Here is a 23,599-nt window from a genome sequence, read left to right on the forward strand (position 1 = left end):
CTTCTAGAAATGAAAATATTGAACATACCATAAGAATTTGAACAGATTTCTAATAGAATTGGACGAAGATACAAATGTCATACTATATATTTGACTTTTGGTTTCAGGAGTCTCTCAAGATCAAAGTGACTCTTCCCCATCTAGTTTGTTTGGAAAAACAAATGTGGCGAAAAGGGAGAAAAGCTAATAATAGGCAGACGTAATTATTCAGCATTTTACAAACAGAAATTTCAAAGTGGGTAGAAATGAAAATGTAAACTCAAGAAACAGCAAATAGAGGATGGAAGATTTTACAGAAGTGGTAGCTTTGGGTAGGAGGAAAATCACAGAGACTGGGATGGGTACAACTGAGCTAATGAAGAGTAATTTCAGTGACAAGGAAAACAAGTAGATAAAGGTGTTAATGGGGAAAATAAAGAGATGGACTACAGAGTAGGTCTAATACTCTCAAATCTACATTGTTTTTAATAACATTGTGACAAGTTTTCATGCTCCAGTTGAACTTCCCTTATTTCCATTCTACACATAACAGCAAAGTAAATCTCTGAATGCACCAACTGCCTCATGTTTGAGGGAAGAGTTATTAGATTGCACTCTAATTTTCCTTCTAGCCATGATTCACAGGACTGTACAAAAGAAAGTACAAAACAATGGCAGACTAAGTCAGCTGTGGCAATCTAGTTCTGACTATTTTGGCTGTGATACCTTAATATTGATCTATCATAGTTGTTTGACAGGTAAACTACCATGATAATCACATTTACTTTCACTTACTTTTCCTTGAAACCTTGCCTGTGCCACAATACTAACACTTAATTTTGCTTTATATCTCACATCTCACATTTCTACATTTCAGGCTTCTACATGTTATTAGAATTTAAGGGACATATTTTTCAATCCAGTCTTAGAAAATGAGTAACAATCATGTTTATTTACCATTTAGAAAGTCTTGTTCACATTTGTTATCCAGTGCAACGAAGTCTATCCCAAGCTGAAAAACCGCTGACCAAGTACCACATAGAAAACTATTACAAGTCATCATTCTAGCAAACAAAATTTACACCAACTGAATGCCCATCAGATTTTCAAGCTACCAATCTACAGCTCCATAATGAATAACCCCTGCCCCAGTCTAGTCAGTTCTTTGTCTCATTGAACTGTCCACTCTTCACAACAAGCTGAAAATGTGTTCTCTCACTCAGCCTTGGCTCTATTTAGTATCTAGAAAAAAAAGTCATAATGATACTATTACTCCAAATCTCCACAAATGCCATCTCAAATCTTCCTACTTTCTAAACTTTCAAAAGTTACATTTACTCTAAATCTAAAAGTAGTTCCTGTCTAGACCACATGAATAGCATCATTCTACAAATTTATTCTACTGTCATTTCCTGGGACCAGTCAAATAGAAATCACTTGGATAAGTGGTATGAAGAAAATAAAATTGGGGAAAATTCTAGGTGGGGTTTTAGTTAAGGCAGTACATTTGAAAGGAAATGAAATTTGAAATACTGTAGACAAAATAGTGTCTCATGTTTGTTTTAATATTTCTTTGATTTCTAGTGATGTTACATATTTTTCATATACTTAGTGACTAGTTGTACTTTCTTTTTTAGTATTTACTTAAAAATTTGGGGGGGGGGCTGCATTGGGTCTTAGTTGTGGTAGGTGGGATCTTTCATTGCGGTATGTGGACTTCTCTCTAGTTGTGGCGCACGGGCTCCAGAGTGCATGGGTTCTGTAGTTGCGGCACGTGGGCTTTCTAGTTGTGATGCATAGGCTCAGTAGTTATGGCACCTGGGCTTAGTTGCCCTGCGGCATGTGAGATCATAGTTCCCCGACCAGGGATTGAACCTGTGTCCCCTGCACTGGAAGGCAGATTCATAACCACTGGACCCTCCAGGGAAGTCCCTGTACTTTCTCTTTTATAATTACATTTCAATATTTCTAAGACATGCATTTTTTCTCGTATTTTAACAGCTCTGAAATTGGATCTTGTAATGCATCTTAAAGTAAATGGTATGTCATAGTTTAATTGTCCATATATTTTCTTTTGCAATAGTAAATAGAATATTGACGCATCTGGCAGTCCACTGCATTGTAGATTAAATGAAAAGCTGCAGGAGGATATTCTTTTTCTATTTTTATTGCATGTTAGATGTTCATCTTTCAACTGATTTGTAAGAGCAGTTTATCAAGAGTGTGAAATCTGTGTCTCGTAATTATTAAATATACTTTCTCAGTTTGTGTTTTAACTTTCTGTTATATCCTTTCTGGTTTCTGCCTTTTGTTTCATGCTATATCAAATTATGTTCTTTAAAATCTTTTATTTATATTCTAGGTAATTGATGGTTTACTTTTTAAATTTACATGCTGAATTCATGTACGATTAACCTTATTTTCTCAAATCATTAACTGAACATTCCAAACTATCTCCATTGTTTGAAATAACAATTAAAAAATAAATTTATGTATTCATTTATTTTTGGGTGCGTTGGGTCTTCGTTACTGCACGCGGGCTTTTCTCTAGTTGCGGCCAGCGGGGGCTACTCTTCATTGTGGTGCACGGGCTTCTCATTGCGGTGACTTCTCTTGTTGCAGAGCACAGGCTCTAGGCACGCAGGCTTCAGTAGTTGTGGCTCGCAGGCTCTAGAGCGCAGGCTCAGTAGTTGTGGCGCACAGGCTTAGTTGCTCTGCGGCATGTGGGATCTTCCCGGACCAGGGCTCGAAACTGTGTCCCCTGCATTGGCAGGCGAATTCTCAACCACTGCTCCACCAGGGAAGCCCTGAAATAACTATTTTAACATATACTCAATTCTTATGTATTTGGATCTGTTTCCGTTCTTCTTTGAAGCCAGCACCAAACTTTTAAATTATGTTTATAATAATATGCATTTCCAATAAAATTTCCTCCCTATTCTCTGAGGTTACATATTTCCTGATGAAGTTTAAAATTATTTGTCAAGGAAAACAAAACCAAACTCTCAGAAAAAAATTGTCATTTTGATTTAAATTGTTAAGTTTTATAGTTTCCTGTAAGAGTAAATACAAATATTTAAAAATTGAATTTTCCCTGGTTCAAAAAGGGGAAAAGATTTTCCTTCCCTCTTTTCTTAGAGCATTTCCTTGAGAAAACTTGTAACTGAAATCCTTTTTTCTGTCCCTTTGAGATGCATGCAAATGTTTTTAAAAAGTAAATAAACCTCTTGTTAGTTTTACAACCCAGGATTATCTTTGTTAAAGGCCTTGGAGCTATGTCTTTGAAATGTAAATAAACATCAAGGAAGATAGCACCCCATCTCCCTGTGTCTGTGGTAAACTCCTAGGCTTTTGGCTACAAGTTGTAGCTACTTGCTTGTCATAGAGATGCAAGACGCTTTACTTTCATTTGGATAAAGGCAATTAGCTAATAGAAATGGCCACCCCAATTACCGTGTGAATTTAGGATGAACAGTGTGTAGTAAATGGTGTTGTCAAGTTCTCTTAGTACATAGAAAGGGTTGTATCTGCCTGGCTACATAAAAGTGTGATATTTCTGTCTGCAAACTCATTAGCAGATTGCCTGGAATGCGCATTGCAGTCTAGTTTAATGCTTAGTTCATTAATAAAATAATAATAATTAATAATTTTTTCTTTCTCCATTTCTGGAGAGGATTTTCTGGGTTGGCAAGAGACTATTTTTAATCATTTCCCCAACACCTCCCACCCAGGATATTGGTGTGTATGTGTGTGTGTGTGTGTGTGTGTATACAGCTATGCACACATGTGCACACATTATTCAGATGTGTATATATATTTTCTCTATATGGATTCCACGTTTTTTAAGTTAATTTTATTATAAAAATTTAGTATTTTTGTAATTACTTTGAGAGGAAACATTTCTATTGTTGGCCCAGAGTAAACTGATGTCATAAAGTTAGATCAGAAAATCAGCATACATTCAGTATATATTCCTTAGTGAAGTGATAGTCAAAATATACCATTAGCGTAAAATTTGAGTAAAAATCTCAGAAGAGTGTGCACCTAACATTAAGCGAGGTTTTTTCCTTTTGTAAAGTGGGATGTGTGCGACTCGTCTTCTGTTTTAGCTTATTCATGTTTTCATCACGTTTCATGTGTCATTTCCATAATTCTGAAAGCTAATACTCCTAAAATAAAGTCAGCTGTTACAGGGTGTTATTCTTTCAATGTACTACTGTACTTAGTTCCGAGTACTACCTTTCGATTACTATCGATATTCATCGCACTACCTCAAGGTAGCTTCCTGCTTTCAAGCGGGTGGCCAGCTCTAATCCGTTACCGCTGCGAGTGAGGAAAGGACCGGGCCAGCAGAAAACACTCGGACCGCGGGAAGAAGCCGACCCTCGTGACGTCATCCGAAGTGGAGGCGCCGGGAGGCTCCCGGGACGCGCAGTGCCTGCGTGGGGCGCGGGAGTGTTCCGCGCATGAGCAATTCCACCTCCCCCAGCAGCCGCCATTCTCCGTCTCGCTCCCCGGCGGGGAGAGGACTCAGGCGCCTCCAGTCTGCTCGGCGCCGCGGAGGGCGGGGCCTGGAACCTGCGCGGGCCGGGAGCTGAGGCCGAGCCCCTGCAGGTGTGTCGGAGGCTTCGGTGCGGGCGCTAGGCCGGGGGCGGGGGGAAGCCGGTCTCCACGGCCGCGCTGAGTCGGAGACCCTGGCAGCCGCCGCCCCCCACCCCCACTCTGAGCGCCGGACTGGCCTCCGAGGAGGACTGGGGAAGAGGCCAGGCAGGGGGCCTGGCGGGGAGGCTGGCTGTCCGCAGTGCGGTTCCTCCCCAGAAGCCTTGTTTCTCGACCTGCGTGAAAGGGGCGGCTGGAGGAGGCCTGGGGCGCCGGGCTTATAGCGGGACGTACGCGCGCGAGAACAGCCGTTTGTGACGTGGATGCCAAACCCGTCACGTCGGCGCTGGCGCGTGGGCGGCGCAGGCTGTTGGAGACGTGGGTTGTAAAGCCTGAGGGGCCCGGGCTTAAGGCCAGCGCCCGCCGGTAAATGGGCAGGTTAATCTGGGTATGACTCGGATACTCATCTGTAAAATTATAATAGCCTTTAGGGTCGTTTTTTGTATTGAATAGGGTAGTGTATATAAAGTACGTTAAGGATTCAATAAAGGTGAGCTGCTTTTCTCATTAAAAGGTATGCTGTTCTTTTCATTATTGGCTCATTTAATCATCTTAATCATCATAACTATCCTTTGAATCCGTATTTACCACCTCCATTTTAATAAATACAAGTACCGAAGGTTCAGAGAGATAACTGGCTTAGCCATCATTAGCAGGGATTTGTTTTACTCTGTATCTCATGCTGTTTTCCACCCTAAAATCCACAGGCTTGGGTTGTATTTAATCCAGTGATTGTCCCTGAGCACCACCAGAGTAGAGTGTAGTGGACCTAATCGTACAATGTAGTATTCTATTTTCAAAAATTCTTGAGGCTTCCTTAAAACTCCTGTGTAAAAGGTTAATTAAGGCCCTTCCTGCATTCTCTAACCTGTCTCGATACCCAGACGACTGTTACACATGTGAATTTAAACCATAGTTGAAACCCTGAATTTTAAGTTTTACTGGATAAGCTGAGAATCCTATCCAGGCCAGAGGGGAAATGGGACAGACTTTTTTAAAGATGAAAACAGCGATTTCATCCATGCTCCATATTATGAAGGTGATATCATAATGCCTCTTATTGGATGGTGTATCTAGGCTTTAGTAAGTAGGCATCATGTAAGCACCAGGGAAGTGGTTTCTTCTGCATATGAGAAGGACCTCGGCATTTGGCACCTTTTGCTCCCCATGTGAAGTGCCTATTTTGGGATTATGGTGCCAAATTGTTATTTTAGAAGTTATATTTGTGTTAGTGTCAACAGTTTAGATGGCCATGTCAGAATTCATCAAGGCCTAATTACATTTTACTCTAGGCCCCAGCCCAGGGTTGGAGGGGACAGTGAATTCTGGGGTTCTGTTGGATTTGTGGTACTGAATGAAGACTTATAGAATCAGAATAGTACATGATTGTTTAAAATTACCTAATTCCTTCTCATGTTAAAGATAATAGCATAAGTGGGAAGCAGCCACATAGCCCAGGGAGATCAGCTCGGTGCTTTGTGACCACCTAGAGGGGTGGGATAGGGAGGGTGGGAGGGAGATACAAGAGGGAAGAGATATGGACATATATGTATATGTATAGCTGATTCACTTTGTTGTACAACAGAAACTAACACCATTGTAAAGCAATTATACTCCAATAAATATGTTTAAAAAAAGATAATAACATAGAAACTAAGATAGTCACTAGGTTTGTTAATAGCAGAGCTTAGCATAGAACTGAAGCCTCCCTGTCACTGTACCATATTTTAGTCAAAATAGGGTTTTTGGAGAAGTGATTCTGGAGAAACTGAAATTTAGAGAGATGAAACATCTTATTTTCAAGAGCTCTGAAGACTTTCTAACCTTGTGGGGTTTATAGTGTCAATAGGAAAAATTGTTATGACATGTAACTTAAAAGATTTTCCATATCAATAGATGTTTCTCTTCAACATCATTTGTGATGTCAGCATAGGGTTCCATACTTTGGATATATATTATATACCTTGCTTAACTAATCTGCTATTATTGGACGTTTAAGTTTTATATTCTTTTGTGTTATTTAGTAATGGACATATAATTTTCAAAACAGCCAATAGGAAAGAAATGTTTAGATTCAAAAATGTCCCAGATTTATCAAGATTATATGAGAGTCACCAGTGGACAGGTGGGTACTCCTTTCTCATGGTCCTTCCTATTCCTTCTCATGTCTCAAAGAGACATTTTCCCAGAGGTTTATCTTTTACTAAAATGTTGTATGTAAATTTCTCACAGGTGATTCCTGACTGCAAGATAAGGTCTCTTATGACTTCTGTCTTCCAACTTTCCCTGTTCTGACTTCATAGTTTCTATACTTTCCAATAGCAGCAGAAAATGAACAAGTTCCGGGTGAGTCATTTATTTACCTCTTAACTTTATTTCACTCTGTGTGTGTGTGTGTTTTCAGTGAATTTTATGAAAGAGAGCCCATATATTAAATTAGAAAAGTGGAAATCATTAAAAATCACCTTCAGGGAAAATACTGTTTGAATACAACAGCAGTTCCAAGGTGTAGTCTGGGAGCCTCAAAACCCTTTCCGAGGGTTTGTGAAGTCAAAACATAATACCAGGATGCAAATTGCCTTTTACACTGACGACATTAGCACTGATGGTGTAAAAGCAATAGATTGCTGCCTATCTGGCATACATCAGGAAAATGACACCAATGACATTATCTTCCTCTGCAGTAGTAAAAAAACTGCCACCTTTACTTAAGGATATCTTTGATGAAACAGTAAAAGTTAGTAATGTTATTAAATCTTGACCCTTGAGTACACATCTTTTTAATATTCAGTGGGATGAAATGGCAAGTTCACCTAAAGTACTTTTGCGGCATACTGAAGTATGATGGTTGGTTGTCTTGAGGAAAAGCACTTGTGTGATTGATTTGTGAGCTCACCTAGCCACTTTTTTTCATGGAATATCATTTTTATGTGAAAGAGCAACTGGCAGACAAACTACGGTATTCACATGGTATTCAAACATTTTCTCAACAATGAGTGATGTGAGCCTGTCATTTCAAAGAAAATAATTTAGTATTTGTTGCTAATATTAAAAGTTGAGCTTTCAAGTGAAAATTAGAATGTTGGAAAACTTGTGAAGTTGACAAATGCTGATACTTAAAGACTTTTCTGATGAGATTGGTAAGGATATTAACAAATGTGATTCTTTAATATTAAATAATAAAATGTGTCAACACTTGAGTAATATTTCTGATGTATCTGCTCAGAGGCAAACTCAAGCAGTTTAAGAGGACAGAGTGTTAGAAGTGAGGAACAGGGAATAAGTTGGTTAGGGAATGCCACTCTAAAAGGTAATATTTGAGGAATATCTTGAATTAAATGAGAGACAGCCAGGTAGAAATCTGGAGGAAGAGCATACTACATAAAAGGAATAGCAAATGCATACACCCTGAGGCATGTTCCAGAAACAGTATTTAGGATACTGAAACTAGAGAGAAGTGAACTTGGGGGAGAACAGTAAGAGGTAAGATCTAAGAGGTAGAAGGGAATAGAATGTATATGACTTTGTAGGCTGTAGAAGACATGAATTTTGATTTTATTGGTTCATTAAATATTTAAAAAATCATACTTTATGCAAGTAATGTACATAATGTATATGTATAATTTAGGGAATACTGATTAAGTAACACCACTGTATCCCATATCTGGCTTAAGCAATGAAAATTACTAGTACTTTTGAAGCCCCTGTATGCCCTTCCTTAATCTCACCCCACCATTACCCAGAGAAAAGGAATCCTGAATTCTGTGGTAACCATTTCTTTGCTTTTTAAACTTAATTTTTAAAAACAAAATAGCATATTCAGCAATTAATTAAATGCCCGGCCCTTTGGTAAGCCCTTGACGTAGTTTATCTTACATAATTCTCACAGCCAACTTTTGAAGTGTTGTTATTATTACTATAACATAAATTTTCAGTGTGGACATTATTATTAATTAGAGATCATAGCCTTTAGGCCTGATGGTGGAAAGAAAGAGACTCTAGAAAAATTTAACCTATTCTACGGTTCTGCTTTGGTCAGTCTTGAACACATTTATACCTTATATATGAAAATTTCCTTATCCGGCATTTGTTCAGGTGTGGCACGTGATGTTTTTCTTACCTTATGCTCTGTAATTAACTGCTGAGTGGTCAGTCTGGAACAAAAGAAATAACTAGTGAGCCTTTTTGTTTTTTGAAGTAGTTTTAAGTACAGTCATCACTACCTACTCTTGGAAAAATTTATTTTGTGCAGATAATTGGATTTTTTAAGGCATTTTGGCCAGATTAGAAAGTCTTTTTTTTCCTTCTTGCATCTCTCAAGTTCTGCTGCCATCAATTTCTGCTGTTTGAAAGCATCCTTTATAGTTATTGTTTTTATTCTGCTTGCTTGTTGTTTTAGTGATGGTCTGCTGGTGGAAAATTCTCAGTTTTCTTTATATGAAATATCCACGAAGAGCTTTTTCACTGTGTATAGAAATACTGGTTGACAGTTCTTACCTTTTAAAACACTGAAAAGCATTCATTGTCTTCTACTACTGGTACTATTGAAAATTCACCTGTTAACTTGTCACACCTTTGAAATAAATTTGTGTTTTGGGCTAGCTGCTTTTTAAGATATCTTTTATCCTAGTATGTTTATATCTATATTTCTTTTTATCCTAATTAGATTTACTGTACTTCCCTTGGGTTAAAATATTTGAGTATTTTGTGTATTACACTGTATCTCCTTTATTGACTTTGAAGCTTTATTTTTGTGTGTATTTTGCTTATTGCTGAATCTGGAGATTACAACATGCACCATTAAAATAATGGTGTCTTCAAATACTGTATTCATGAACAGTGTAATAAACTTTTATCAGTATAATTCTCTTTACAGCCTCCTCACCCTGTGGTCCTTGTCTTATATCTCACTTAATACATATATTTTTAACCCCCAATACTTGTTATTTTTGCTTTAAACAGTATTTATCTTTTAAAGAAACGTGTGTGTGTGTGTGTGTGTGTGTGTGTGTGTGTGTGTGTGTAAATAAAACTCTTTTGTGTTTATGTACATATCTGCTTTGGGAGCTCTTTATTCCTTCCTACAGGTCTGGGGTTCTCTCTGATATCTTTTCCCTTCAGCCTAAGCAACTTATTTTATTATTTCATGTATTACTTCAGCACTGATGGTGACAAGTTTACTTGGCTGGTCTTTCTGAAAATGTCTTTATTTCACCTTGGTTTTTGAAGGATATTTTGCCGGATATAGAACTTTATCGAGAGTTTTCTTTGTATCTGCATTTTTAGGATGTCTTTGTCTTCTGGCTTCTGTTGTTTCTGATGAGAAGCTAGTCTTCATCTTACTGTTATCCACCTGAATATAATGTGTTCTTTTCCTCTGTGCTTAAGATTTTCATTTTATCTTTAGTTTTCAATAGTTAGACCATGATGCACACAGGCATGATTTGTTTTGCATTTATCCCTTTTGAAGGATGACAAAGATTTGTGGGTTGTTGCCTTTTTTTTTTTAACATCTTCATTGGAGTATAATTGCTTTACAATGGTGTGTTAATTTCTGTTGTATAACAAAGTGAATCAGCTATACCTAAACATATATCTCCATATCTCTTCCCTCTTGCTTGTCCCTCCCTCCCACCCTCCCTATCCCACCCCTCTAGGTGGTCACAAAGCACCGAGCTGATCTCCCTGTGCTATGCAGCTGCTTCCCACTAGCTATCTATTTTATGTTTGGTAGTGTATATATGTCCATGCCACTCTCTCACTTTGTCCCAGCTTACCCTTCCCCCTCCCCGTATCCTCAAGTCCATTCTCTAGTTGGTCTGCATCTTTATTCCCGTCTTGCTCCTAGGTTCTTCTGACCATTTTTTTCTTTTCTTTTTTTTTAGATTCCATATATATGCGTTAGCATACGGTATTTGTTTTTTTTTTCTGACTTTAGTCTGTATGAGAGTCTCTAGGTCCATCCACCTCACTACAAATAACTAAGTTTCGTTCCTTTTTATGGCTGAGTAATATTCCATTGTATATATGTGCCACATCTTCTTTATCCATTCATCTGTTGATGGACACTTAGGTTGCTTCCATGTCCTGGCTGTTGGAAACAGAGCTGCAGTGAACATTTTGGTACATGACTCCTTTTGAATTACGGTTTTCTCAGGGTATATGCCCAGTAGGTTGTTGCCTTTTATCATTTTTTAAAATTCTTGGAACTCACTCTTCAGATAGTTTCTTTGCATCATTCTCTTTTTCTTTCTAAAATCCCAATTACACAGTGTTGAAATATGTACATATTGTCCTAAATGTTCAGATGCTCTGTTCAGTTTGGGTTGTTTTTTGTGTGTGTGTCCTTTAGTTTGGATATTTCTGTTGAGCTGACTGTTTTCAAGTTCATGGCATCCTTCTTTTGTTCTGTCAGTTCTCTTCACTCATAAGCCTGTAGAATCCACTTCTGATATTGTATCATTCAGTTCTAAAAATTCCTGTTTTTTCTTTTGTTTTTCTTTCTCTGCTAAGATTTCGCATCATTTCATTTATATTCTCAATTTTTTTCACTAGGTCATTTAGTTTTATTTATTTAGTTTTAGGGTAATTACTTTAAAATCCTTATCTGCTAATCCCAACATCTAGGTTAATCTGTAGGTCTGTTTCAATAGGCTCCTTTCTTCAGTATGAATCAAAATTTTCTACTTCTTTGCATGTCTCCTATTTCTTTATTATTGCTAGACATTATATATAAAAGTACAGTAGGGATTGAAGTAAATAATACCTCCAGAAAAAGTCACATCCCTTCCTCTGTCTGCTCGCTAAGTCAGATATGTAGCTGAGATGGCCCTGGGCTTTAGTGAGGTACTGTTCACCACCAAGCTTCACATGATTGGGGGCAGTATCAAGGCTTTTCCTTCAGGGGGCTTGGGTTGTGAACACCACCAGAGCTCCACTGATGTGCTTTTAGCTTAGCCACCAGCTTTTCTTTTGGATGACTGAGGAGTTGCTGCCCTGTAGAGCTTTAAGCACCAGAGACATCTCTTCCTGCCCTGGTGCTCTGCTCCCAGCCTTTGGAGGGTTGTGGCCATGCACTCAGTAAAGGCCTGTGGGGGGAAAATGGTGAGTGTTTGCATATCAGAGCATCCATATAAATTATGGAGCTTTCCTTTGGTTCCAGAAACTGCTTCCCCAACTTAAAATAAACTGACCACTTTGAGACATTTGATAGGAAGTCAAAAAGTTCTACAGAGGGGGCTTCCCTGGTGGCGCAGTGGTTGAGAGTCTGCCTGCCGATGCAGGGGACAAGGGTTCGTGCCCCGGTCCGGGAGGATCCCATATGCTGCGGAGTGGCTAGGCCCATGAGCCATGGCCGCTGAGCCTGTGCGTGCAGAGCCTGTGCTCCGCAACAGGAGAGGCCACAGCAGTGAGAGACCCGCATACCACCACCACCACCACAACAAAAAAGTTCTACAAATACTAAGCTTATGTTTGGGGACCTCTTGAATACGAAACTCCCACTCAGTCACCAGGTAGTATCAAAAGGCAAGTTGGTGTTGACTTGCTTTGTGACCAGGGGTCTTAGGGATGCTAATACATCACACAAAACCATAAGCAAACATTAAAAGTTTGTTAAAAGTTGAACCAGTTTCCTCTCTTCCCTACTTGCCCCCAAGAATGAAATAAGTTGTGGTTTTCTGTTGTCTTTTGAAATATTTGTCTCTTCTGAATTTTATCTTTTGTTCACCTTTGGATTCTCAGATCTCTGATTTTAGAAAACACTAGGTTAGAAGCTTGTTCTCGTTAAGGTTAAGATCAACTTCTCCTTTGCTTCTCAGAATTTGTTTCTATTCAGAATTTCTTTCTTTATGCTTATTTTAGAGATGCTGGCTCTGAGCTGCTTTCTGCTCTACATTTTTGCCCTGGCTATGAAATTGGAAAATGCCCTGAAAATGCTAACCAGAGGTATAAGACTCATCATAATTAATTTCACTTTTTTCTTGGATCTTTACCTCTCAAATTCTAGTGCTTAAGTTAATATTTGATGCTTTTGTATAGCTATTTTTAGTGTTTTGTTGTTTTCTTTTATTTATTTTTCTTTTTTAAAATAAAGTATAGTTGACTTATTTTTAATTGTAGTAAAATACACATAACAAAATTTACCATCATAACCAATTTTAAATGTATAGCTCTGTGGCATGAAGTACATTCACATTGTTGTGCAACCATAACCACCATCCATCTCCAGAACTCTTTTCATCATCCTACACTGAAACTCCACACAAATTAAACACTAACTCCCCACTCCCCCCATACGTTGGGAACCACCATTCTACTCATTTGTTCCAGCACTAGTTTTTTGAAAAGACTATCCTTAATCCACTGAATTTCTTTTGAACCTTTGTCAAAATTATATGTGTGGTTCTATTACTAGACACTGTTTTTGTTCCAATGATCTGTGTGTTTATCCTTTTGCTAGTAACACAATATAGCTTTGCAATAAGTCTTGAAATCAGGTAGTGGATTTGCTGATATTTTGTTGAGGATTTTTGTACTTATAACCATGACAGATATTGGTTGGTAGTCACTATGGTGGTAAATGTTTAATCAGATTTTGGGGACTGGGAGAGAAATCTGGTTTGTACTGTTTACCAATTTCTATGGTATAAATACCCCTGCCGGGGCTAATTTCAAGCTACAAAATGATGTTAATCAATTGCCCAAAATTTGACAATCAGCACTCTTGATCTGGTACAAACAGGTGCAAGCCACCACTGTAGTTTTCTTTTCTGATAATCCTTTTGTTAGGTTTGGGTATCAGGGTAACGTCGGCTTCATAAAATGAGTTGAGAACGGTTCTCTCCTCTTTGTTTTATGGAAGAGATTGCATATAATTGGTATTGTTTCTGCCTTAAATGTTTGGTGGAATTCACCACTGAGACCTGAAGATTTCTTTGTTAGAAGGTTTTGTTGGTTTAAATGAAGTGAAATTCACATAATATTGACCATTTTAAAGCGTACAGTTAGGTGACATTTAGCACATCCACAATGTTGTGGGACCACTACAACATATAGTTCTAAAACATTTTTGCCATCCCCAAAGAAAACCCCATTCCCATTAAGCAATCATTACCTAGTCCCTCTCCCTTTAGCCTCTGGCAATTACCAATCTACTTTCCGTCTCTGTGCATTTACTTATTCTGGATATTTCATATAAGTGGAATCATATAATATGTACCTTTTCTATTTGGCTTCTTTCACTTAGCATAATGTTTTCCAAGTTCATTCACCCTATACCATGTATCAATACTTCATTTTTATGGCAAAATAATAGTCCATTGTATGTTTATACCACAGTTGTTTATCTGTTCATCCACTGATGGGCATTTAGGTGGTTTTCACTTTTTGGCTGTTGTGAATAGTGCCACTATGAACTTTTGTGTACAAGTATGCTGGGTTGTATGGTATTTGTATGTTTAACTTGCTGAGCAACTGCCAAACTTTTCCACAGCAGCTGTACCGTTTTACAGTCCCACAAGCAATATATAAGGGTTACAGTTTCTCCACAACCTCTCCATCACCTGTTATTTTCTGTTGTTTTTTTTTTTTAAAAAAAACACCCATCATAGTAAATATGAAGTGGTATAATTGTGGTTTTGATTTGAATTTCCCCTAAGGACTAATGATGCTGAGCATCTTTTCACGTGCTCATTTGTATAACTTAAAGAAATGTCTGTTCAATTTCTTTGCCCATTTTCTGGCTGGGTTATCTTTTCTGTTATTGAATTGTAAGTATATTTTATATATTCTGGATAATAACACCTTTATCAGATACGCGATTTGCAAATATTATATTACATTCTGTGAGTTGTCATTTTCCTATTTTGGTAATATCCTATGATGCATACAAGTTATATATATATATATATATATATATATATATATATATATAAAATTTCCTTGGCTGCCACGCCACATGGCATGTGGGATCTTAGGTCCCTGACCAGGGATCAAACCTGCACCCCTTGCATTGGAAGCATGGATTCTTTACCACTGGACTGCCAGGGAAGTCCCCATAAAAATTTTAAAGTTTGATAAAGTCAGCTTATTTTTCTTTTACTGCTTGTACTTTTGGTGTCATATCTAGAATCCATTGCCAAATTCAAGGTAAGGAAATTTATTCCTATGCTTTCTTCTGAGTTTTATAGTTTTAGCTCTTAATATTTAGGTCAGTGATCTATTTCGAGTTAATTTTTTTTTATATGGGGTGAAGTAGAGGTCAGGTTTCGTTCTTATGCATGTGGACATTTGGTTGTCGCAGTGCTATTTGTTGAAGAAACTATTCTTTCTCCATTGAATGGTCTTGTCTTCCTTGTTGAAAATCAGGTGGCCATAGATGTATGGTTTTATTTCTAGACTCTCATTTCTATCCCATTGCATAATACGTCTATCTTTATGCCAATCACACTGTTTTGATACTGTAGCTTTATAGTAAGATTTGAAATAAGTGTGAGTCCTCCAACTTGGTTTCTTTCCCAATTTTCTTTTGGCTATTAGGGACTTCTTGCAATTCCATATGAATTTGCGGATTGGCTTCTCCATTTCTGTGCAGAAGTCATTGGGATTTTATTAGGGATTGCACTGAACCTGTAGATTCCTTGGAGTAGTACTGTCACTTGAACTATATTAAATCTTATAGTCTATGAACATAGAATGTCATTTCTTTTATTTAGGTCTTCTTTAATACTTCCAGCAATGTTTTGCAGTTTTCAGTGTATAAGTCTTACACCTCCGTGAGTAAATGTATCCCTAGGTATTTTATTCTTTTTGGTGCTACATTAAATGGAATTGTCTTAATTTCTCTTTTGGATTTTCATTACTGGTATATAGAAACACAACCAATTTTTGTGGGTTGATCTTATAATTCTGCAACATGCCGACTTTGTTTATGAGCTCTATTAGTTTTCGTTTTTGTGGATTCTTTGGGATATTCTATATGTAGATTAATGTCATCTGCAAATAGAGATAGTTTTTTTTTTTTTTCCTTTCCAGTTTGGGTGCCTTTATATCCTTTTCTTGTAAAACTGCTCTGGCTAGAACTTCCAGTACAGTGTGGATTAGAAGTGGCAGAAGCAGACATCCTTGACTTGTTCCTGGTCATAAGGAGAAAGTTTTCAGTCTTTCACTACTGAGTATGCTATTACCTGGGGTAGAGGTGGATTAAAAATGTTGTTTATCATTTTGAGGAATTTCCTTCTATTTCTGGTTTACTGAGTGTTTTTATCATGAAAGAGTGTTGAAGTTTGTCAAACACTTTTTGTGCGTCAATTAAAATGATCTTCTACGTTTTCCCCTTTGCTCTATTACTGTAATTGATTGACTTTTGTATGTTGAACCACTCTTGCATTCCTGGGATAAATCACACAAGGTCATGGTATAGATTATAATCTATTTTTTTATTTTGTTGGATTTGATTTACTAGTAATATGTTAAAGGTTTTCGTCTTTATATTCATAAAAGATATTTTAACTCTTTATAGGGTAGAATGCTTATCTCCACTTCATTTAATTCTTTTTCTGAGGTTTTGTCTTGTTCTTTTGTTTGGAACATATTCTTCTGTCTCCTCATTTTGCCTAATCCTCTGTTTTTATTTCCATGCATTTGGTAGGTTGGTTACATTTCTCAATCTTAGAGAAGTAATCGTATGTAGGAGATGTCCTCTGAGGCCCAGCAGTATATTCCCCTCTGATCACCAGAGCTATAAGCTCCTCGGGTTCCCTATATGTGGGCTACATGAATCCTTCCTTGTTGTGGGGCCGACTATTGTGGGCACACTGGTAGGCAGGGCTGACCCTCAGCCCTGTTGGAAGCCAGGCCCTGCCTTATCCAGTAGCTCCCGGCCTCTGTTGGGAGGGGCTGGGTCCCTGCCTGGCTAGCTGCACGGCCTGTGGGGTGCCTGGAATGGGACCCAACGTGGCTGGCTGCATGGCCTGAAGTGTCCTGGGATTGGTGACGACCCATTGGTGGGCATGGAAGCCTCCAGCACTAATAGGCTAGAGGGAGGACTCCAGAATGGTACCTATTAGCACCAGTGTCCTCATGGTAGAACAAGCTCCCAAAATGGCTGCTGCCAGTGTCTATGTCTCCAGGGGGAGTTCCAGTTGCCTCCTCCCTCTCCAGGAGGCTCTCCAAGGTCAGCAAGTGGGTCTGAGGTAGGCTCCTTTCAAATTACTCCCTCTGCACTGTGACTTGGAACGTGTCAGATTTTTGCATGCACCCTTTAAGAGTGGAGTCTCTGTTTTCTACAGTCCTCTGGCTCTCAAGCCGCACTGGCCTTCAAAGCCAGACGTTCTGGGGTTTCGTCTTCCTGGTGCAGGACCCCCCAGGCAGGGAAGCCCAATGTGGGGCTCGGACCCCTTACTCCTTGGGGACAACCTCTACAATTTTGGTTATCCTCTCATCTGTGGGTCACCTACATGGGCGTGTGGGTCTTGACTATACTGTGTCTCTTCCCCTCCTACCCATGTCACTGTGGTTCCTTCTTTGTATCTTTAGTTGTGGGGAATATTTTCTGCTACTCTTCAGATAATTTTCAGAGATCGTTGCTCTGTGAATAGTTGTAATTTCATTGTGTCTGTGGGAGGAGCTCAGCTCAGAGTCTTCCTTCTCCACCATCTTGGCCATCCTTTGTGACCATCTTTCATCTTGTACATACTTCTGTCATAGCAACTGCTACGCATATTGCATTTAAGAATTTAATCTTTGCCTGTCAGCATGTAAGCTCCTTGATGACAAGAACAGTTGCTTTCGGGGCTTCCCTGGTAGCGTGGTGGTTGGGAGTCCGCCTGCTGATGCAGGGGACACGGGTTCGTGCCCCAGTCCGGGAAGATCCCACATGCCGCGGAGCAGCTGGGCCCGTGAGCCATGGCCGCTGAGCCTGCGTGTCCAGAGCCTGTGCTCCGCAACGGGAGAGGCCACAATGGTGAGAGGCCCACGTACCACAAAAAAAAAAAAAAAAAAAAAAGAATAGTTGCTTTCATTCTGTATCTCTGGCAGAGTTCCAGGCATGGAGTGATATCTGAGTAAATATATACTGAACAAATATTTTATATATGTATAAAGCAGGGTGGCAGTATATCTAACTCTCCAGAATAAATACTATAGTTAGCACATTAACAGTTCACATGTCTTTTTGATGGTACTGTATTTTGATCGCTTCAGTTTTAACTGAAATACGTTGTTTCAGGGACCAGTAACATTCAAGGATGTTACTGTGGAATTCACCCAGGAGGAGTGGCAGTTGCTGGATGCTGCTCAGAGGACCCTGTATAGGGAAGTGATGCAGGAGAACTATCGTCACCTCATCTCAGTGGGTGAGGAAATCTTCCCTATCTGTAACTCCCAGTAGTTTGCATTTCCTTTCTCAGTTACTGGAATTTGTTAAGTCTCATATAGGGTTAAATATTAGCTTTGTTTTAGGGGTCAAAGTTGATGAATCCATTTTGGGTACCAGAAAAATATGTGTGTCCCCATGCACTCCACTGATACAATCTAAATTTGCCAAGCCTATGTGGAACCTTCCTTGTTCTGCTCCTAAACTGCACTTCCTTATCCTTCAGAGTTGCTGTATTTCAAGCAATTTGTATTGTTTTCTTTATCTTTCTATTAATAGGTTATTGTGTGAATAAGCCAAATGCAGTCTTCAAGTTGAAGCAAGGAAAAGAGCCATGGATATTAGAAGTAGAATTTCCATGTCAGAAGTACCCTGGTAAGTTAGAAATTATAACCTGTGAGGAGGTTGGTGCCTTTGACTTTTGAAATTTTTTTTTTCAGGAATCTCTTTTTTAAATGCCCTGTACTTTTGGAAATGATTGAGGATACTTGATCTGCATATGTAAGCAACATAAATCACAATTCCAGTTTTCGTTCTCCATCTAAATTCCCTCTTTTGCTTGACATTTTTAAAATAGATTTACTTCTCTTCCCTATATACTAACTTTGACTTAAACTTTCATTTTGTCTTTTTTCTAGAATTCCCAGTTACTCCTTGCCATTAAAGTATGCAACTATAATCTTAAAATCTGTCTTATAAATTTTGTCAAATGCCATTTTCCTCCTTTCATTAACAACAAAATGCCTTAGTTTTTTCAGCACCCATTTTAATTTCCTATTCTCTCTTTAAACTCTGAAATCAGTTTACAAATCATTATGCCTTTCATCGGTTATATTATTTCGGAGTTGATACAAAATACACCTAATTTTCTGTCAAGAACTAGTCTGGCGCTTTATTCCCTACTGCATCTTATTATTTATTTATGTATTTACTTTTGGCTGTGTTGGGTCTTGGTTGCTGCACGTGGGCTTTCTCTAGTTGGGGCGAGCGGGGGCTACTCTTGGTTGCAGTGCACAGGCTTCTCATTGTGGTGGCTTCTCTTGTTGCGGAGCACAGGCTTCTAGGTGCGCAGGCTTCAGTAGTTGTGGTTCGTGGGCTCTAGAGCGCAGGCTTGGTAGTTGTGGTGCACAGGCTTAGTTGCTCCGTGGCATGTGGGATCTTCCCAGACCAGGGCTCGAACCTGTGTTCCCTGCATTGGCAGGCAGATTCTTAACCACTGGGCCACCAGGGAAGCCCTGATTCTTATTTTTCCTTGTGGCCCCAAAACACATGCTAATTTTCATTTCATCTGCTCTCTTAAATGTCTTTCATATGTAAGATCTTATTTCATGAGTATCCAAGTTAACCTTGCACATGTCCTTATCAAACAACTTTTTTTATGTTTTCCCCACAAATGCCATGAAATTCTAACCCCAAGCCTCTGCTCATAATCTTTCACTTTCTTTCAAGCATTTAAAGATGAATAAATATGAAGGTCCATAAAGATTTAGAACAATGTTGAATAATTACTCTTTAAAGATCAGGTAGCAAATTGAAGCAGACATGTGGGAGCTAAGATGTGAAAGCAGAATAAAACTAGTGTTGAGTCATAGGTAACTCTCTTTTGGAGATGCAGTATTTGGTGTTCAGCATTGAAAATCTCTGGTGCTACAACTGGGAATTCGTTCTGTTATAAGGATGGCTTGCACTCTGCTTTTCTTTAATCTTTCCTTTTGGATGTATGTGTTTCTGGGTCTTCTGAACCAGCAAAAATTAAGCCAACTAGACAGAGCGGAATTTTCCTCTAAACATTAGGAAATGGATGTTTTGAGAAAGTCACTTTAGTGTTGACATCGAGATTGTTGTATTATGGGTAAAGAGAAATAAAGTGGAAGTTTATAGTCTACTGATTACTAGGAATCCTAACACAGTAAACTAGGTTTGAGTGGGTAAAGACCTATACTTTAGCTCCTTCATCCAGTTTAATCTTTCCTCTGATATTTCCAGTGAACACAGTTGTCTACTAATTTTTATTTTCACCCTACTTACTATTCATTGTCCTTAATGGACTCACAGCATTCTCTGTGTCTCACATTCCTGTTCAGCAGCACTTTGAATGTCCTTTGTTCTCTGCTCCCTATTCTTTGTTTTTTTTTTTTTTTTTTTTTTTTTGGCTTAACCTTCTCCAGGTTTTTAAGATCATATTTGTAGTGTCAAAGATACTTGGGTTTATAACCAGGTCCCTTCCCCTCTGCTATAGCAGTTTTTAGTGTTATTTATGTTTCTTCTAAACCACTGAGATAGAGGAAGTTTGCACTTGAGAGTTCCTTCATTTGAGGATATTGGCCTGAAGCCTAAGAATCCACCCTATGACCATAATAATGTGTTAAGATTTATACGGTATTAAATTTTGGATTCCTTTGTAGAAGACCTATGGAATACTCATGACCAAGGAGCAAGATACCAGGAAAGCCAAGCTAAAAATCAAAGGCAAGTTCAAGAATTCAATTTTGAGATTAGAAGCTTCGTAAGAAAGGGTCTTGATGGGGGTACTAGAAGTGAGAGAGCACTAGTTAATAATAAATGTGAAAAAACTAACACTGGAGAAAATTCCAAAGAACATAATCCAAATGGGAAAGCCTTGTTTCATAATAGAGACCTTGTTTATAATTCAAGATCAGGAGATTACAACTTTGCAACAGTCTTTTGATTCTTCTTACTTACACGATAAGGGAGGCTTTATTACACAAAGTGGAGTTCAGGCAGTTAAGAGACCTATAATGCAAGTGAAATTCCTTCTACCAAATGTTAAGCCATAATGTATTTCAACATAGAATATTCACAATGGAGAAGCCCTATGAATCTAATGAATATTGGAAAAATCTCTAGAAATTGGTTCTCAGAGTTACTTGGAAAATATACACAGCAGACCAAAAAAAAAAAAAGCCGTATACATTAATGAATCTGGAAATTTCTCTCTAGGAATGGAGAACTCACAAAACATCAGAAAACTCATACCAATGAGAAATCCTATAAATGCAATGAATGTGGAAAGTCCTTCTGCCAGAAGTCTGTCCTCATAATACATGAGCATACTCATTCAAAGGACAAACCCAGTGAATGTGGGAAATCTGTCTCTCGGAATGGAGACCTCACAAGACAACAGAAAACTCCTACCAGAGAGAAGACCTATGAATGTAAAGAATGTAAGAAAACTTTCTACCACCTGTCATCTCTCAGTAGACATTTGAGAACTCATGCAGGAGAGAAACCCTATGAATGTAATCAGTGTGAGAAATCCTTCTACCAGAAGCCACACCTCATGGAACATCAGAAAACACACACAGGAGAGAAACCCTATGAATGTACTGAATGTGGGAAGTTCTTCTACGTTAAGGCATACCTCATGGTACATCAGAAAACACACACAGGGGAGAAACCATATGAATGTAAGGAATGTAGGAAATCCTTTTCCCAGAAATCACACCTCACAGTACATCAGAGAACACATACAGGGGAGAAACCCTATAAATGTAAGGAATGTGGGAAATTCTTCTCTAGAAATTCACACCTCAAAACTCATCAGAGAACTCACACGGGAGAAAAACCCTATGAATGTAGGGAATGTGGGAAATGCTTCTACCAGAAGTCAGCCCTAACAGTACATCAGCGAACTCACACAGGGGAGAAACCCTTTGAATGTAATAAATGTGGAAAAAACTTTTACTATAAATCAGACCTCACTAAACATCAGAGAAAACACACAGGGGAGAAGCCCTATGAATGTAATGAATGTGGTAAATCTTTCTCTGTGAATTCAGTCCTCAGATTACATCAAAGGACTCACACAGGAGAAAAACCCTATGAATGTAAAGAATGTGGGAAATCCTTCTCTCAGAAATCACATTTTGTCATACATCAGAGAAAACACACAGGAGAGAAACCCTATGAATGTCAGGAGTGTAAGGAAACTTTTTTCCAGAAATCAAAACTCATTGCACATCAGAAGACACACACAAAGGGAAAAGCTTATAAAGAGTATAAATTGGGAAGTTCTTCTGTCTGAATTTATCCTTCAGAATAATCAGATAATTTACATGAGACAAAAACCTTATGAAATATCAGTATGGGAAGATTTCAGCCACAGTCTTTCATCATGGAGAGAAAGTCTGTAAATATTTTAGGGAGAAATTTTTACCATATTTCAGACTTTTACTAAGTATCAAGACAACTTCGATGGTAGAAACACTACAAATTGTAAAACATGAGGGAAACCTCTCTTTCAGAAGTCATACTTTATTGTACAGCATAGAAACCATATGAGAGAAATCCTGTAAGTAAATGAATGTAAGGAAATTTCTGTCAGGGTAGCCATCATTTAGACATCCAAAAGCTCACATGAGTGAGAGATTCCTATCAGTATCCTGACCATTCAGAAATCTTTTTATATCAGTTAGACTTAGAATACTGTAAAAGGGGATAATCACAAAGACTGAAACACATATGGAAGGCTTTATCAAGAAGTGATGTTTTGGTGAATGTCAGATTAGTGATAAAGTATAGAACCTTTATAAGTATTTAAATATGTGAAAGCTTTTTAACAAAAATTCCAAGAGAATCTGTACCTAGGGTAACACTTTTACTAGAAGCCATGTTGCAGAAATTTGATTACAAAGTTGTTTTTCTTTTAAAGAAACCTGCAAATATCTAGATATATGGAGCTTCTTAAAAAGCACAAATAAATTGAATAACCAGGTGACATCATTAAACACATGTGAAGAGTCCTGTAGTATGTAGGACTTATGTGTGAATGTCAGTGTGCTACAGAACACAGATTGTGGATGTTTGATGTGCATGTGGACCCATCCATAACTGTACATAGGGAAATATGTAGCCTTATTTAGTTCAGTAACTTTTTTATTTTGCGGTACACGGGCCTCTCACTGCTGTGGCCTCTCCCATTGCGGAGCACAAGGCTCTGGACGTGCAGGCACCGTGGCCATGGCTCACGTGCCTAGCCGCTCCGCGGCATGTGGGATCTTTCCGGACCGGGGCACGAACCCGTGTCCCCTGCATTGGCAGGTGGACTCTCAACCACTGCGCCATGAGGGAAGCCCTTAGTTCAGTAACTTTTATGTATATGAAGATATTAAGTCTCAGCAGTGACTCTTGTTAATAGAATGTGTATTTAAGTGTAATACTCCTTTAAAATTATAATGTATCTTTTTCTCCTATTTCTGAATGGATTTGGATTTTACTGAACTAATCTTTCAGAAAGAAGCTAAAAATGTTTTTGTAAATTTTTCAACTCATGGTCAGCCAAATTTTACATTAGGGATACATTTATTTATAGGAAAAACCTAAGTTCACTTTAAAAAACAGCTGAAAACACCCTACACAATAAAAAAAATGCTATGTAAAGAAACGTCTGTCTTAGTGTTGTTTTAGCAGATTGCAGAGCTGTCTGAATTTGTATTTTGTATGAGAGTCCTAAACATTCTTCACTACCTTTTTCTTCCTGGTAGAAGCAACGTGATATAGAGGTTAAGAGTGTGGACTCTGGACTCCTACTGCCCAGGCTCAGTTTCCAGCATGAAGCATGCACTT

At 38.4% G+C, this 23,599-nt stretch overlaps 1 protein-coding gene across 1 annotated transcript; it reads left to right on the forward strand.

Annotated features, from left to right (window-relative positions):
* The first annotated feature begins 4,468 nt into the window (after positions 1-4,468).
* ZNF25 (zinc finger protein 25) lies at positions 4,469-22,177 on the forward strand. Its single transcript, XM_027091933.1, has 7 exons — positions 4,469-4,593; positions 6,663-6,763; positions 6,871-6,984; positions 17,867-17,993; positions 18,293-18,388; positions 20,419-20,482; positions 20,975-22,177. The coding sequence occupies exons 3-7, from the start codon at positions 6,970-6,972 to the stop codon at positions 22,056-22,058; spliced, it is 1,386 nt and encodes a 461-aa protein (XP_026947734.1). The 5' UTR covers positions 4,469-4,593; positions 6,663-6,763; positions 6,871-6,969; the 3' UTR covers positions 22,059-22,177.
* The last annotated feature ends 1,422 nt before the right edge of the window (positions 22,178-23,599 follow it).

Source organism: Aethalodelphis obliquidens, unplaced genomic scaffold (assembly GCF_003676395.1).
Source record: "Aethalodelphis obliquidens isolate GAN/ISIS:26980383/991018 unplaced genomic scaffold, ASM367639v1 scaffold73, whole genome shotgun sequence".
In the NCBI taxonomy this organism is placed as follows: domain Eukaryota; kingdom Metazoa; phylum Chordata; class Mammalia; order Artiodactyla; family Delphinidae; genus Aethalodelphis; species Aethalodelphis obliquidens.

What these genes read in the sequence shown, in the direction of transcription:
- ZNF25 (XM_027091933.1), top strand. An exon ending in TCGTCACCTCATCTCAGTGG is followed by an intron (nt 17,994 to 18,292) that starts GTGAGGAAATCT and finishes TTCTATTAATAG; the next exon opens with GTTATTGTGTGAATAAGCCA. An exon ending in AGCCAAGCTAAAAATCAAAG is followed by an intron (nt 20,483 to 20,974) that starts GCAAGTTCAAGA and finishes ATTTCTCTCTAG; the next exon opens with GAATGGAGAACTCACAAAAC.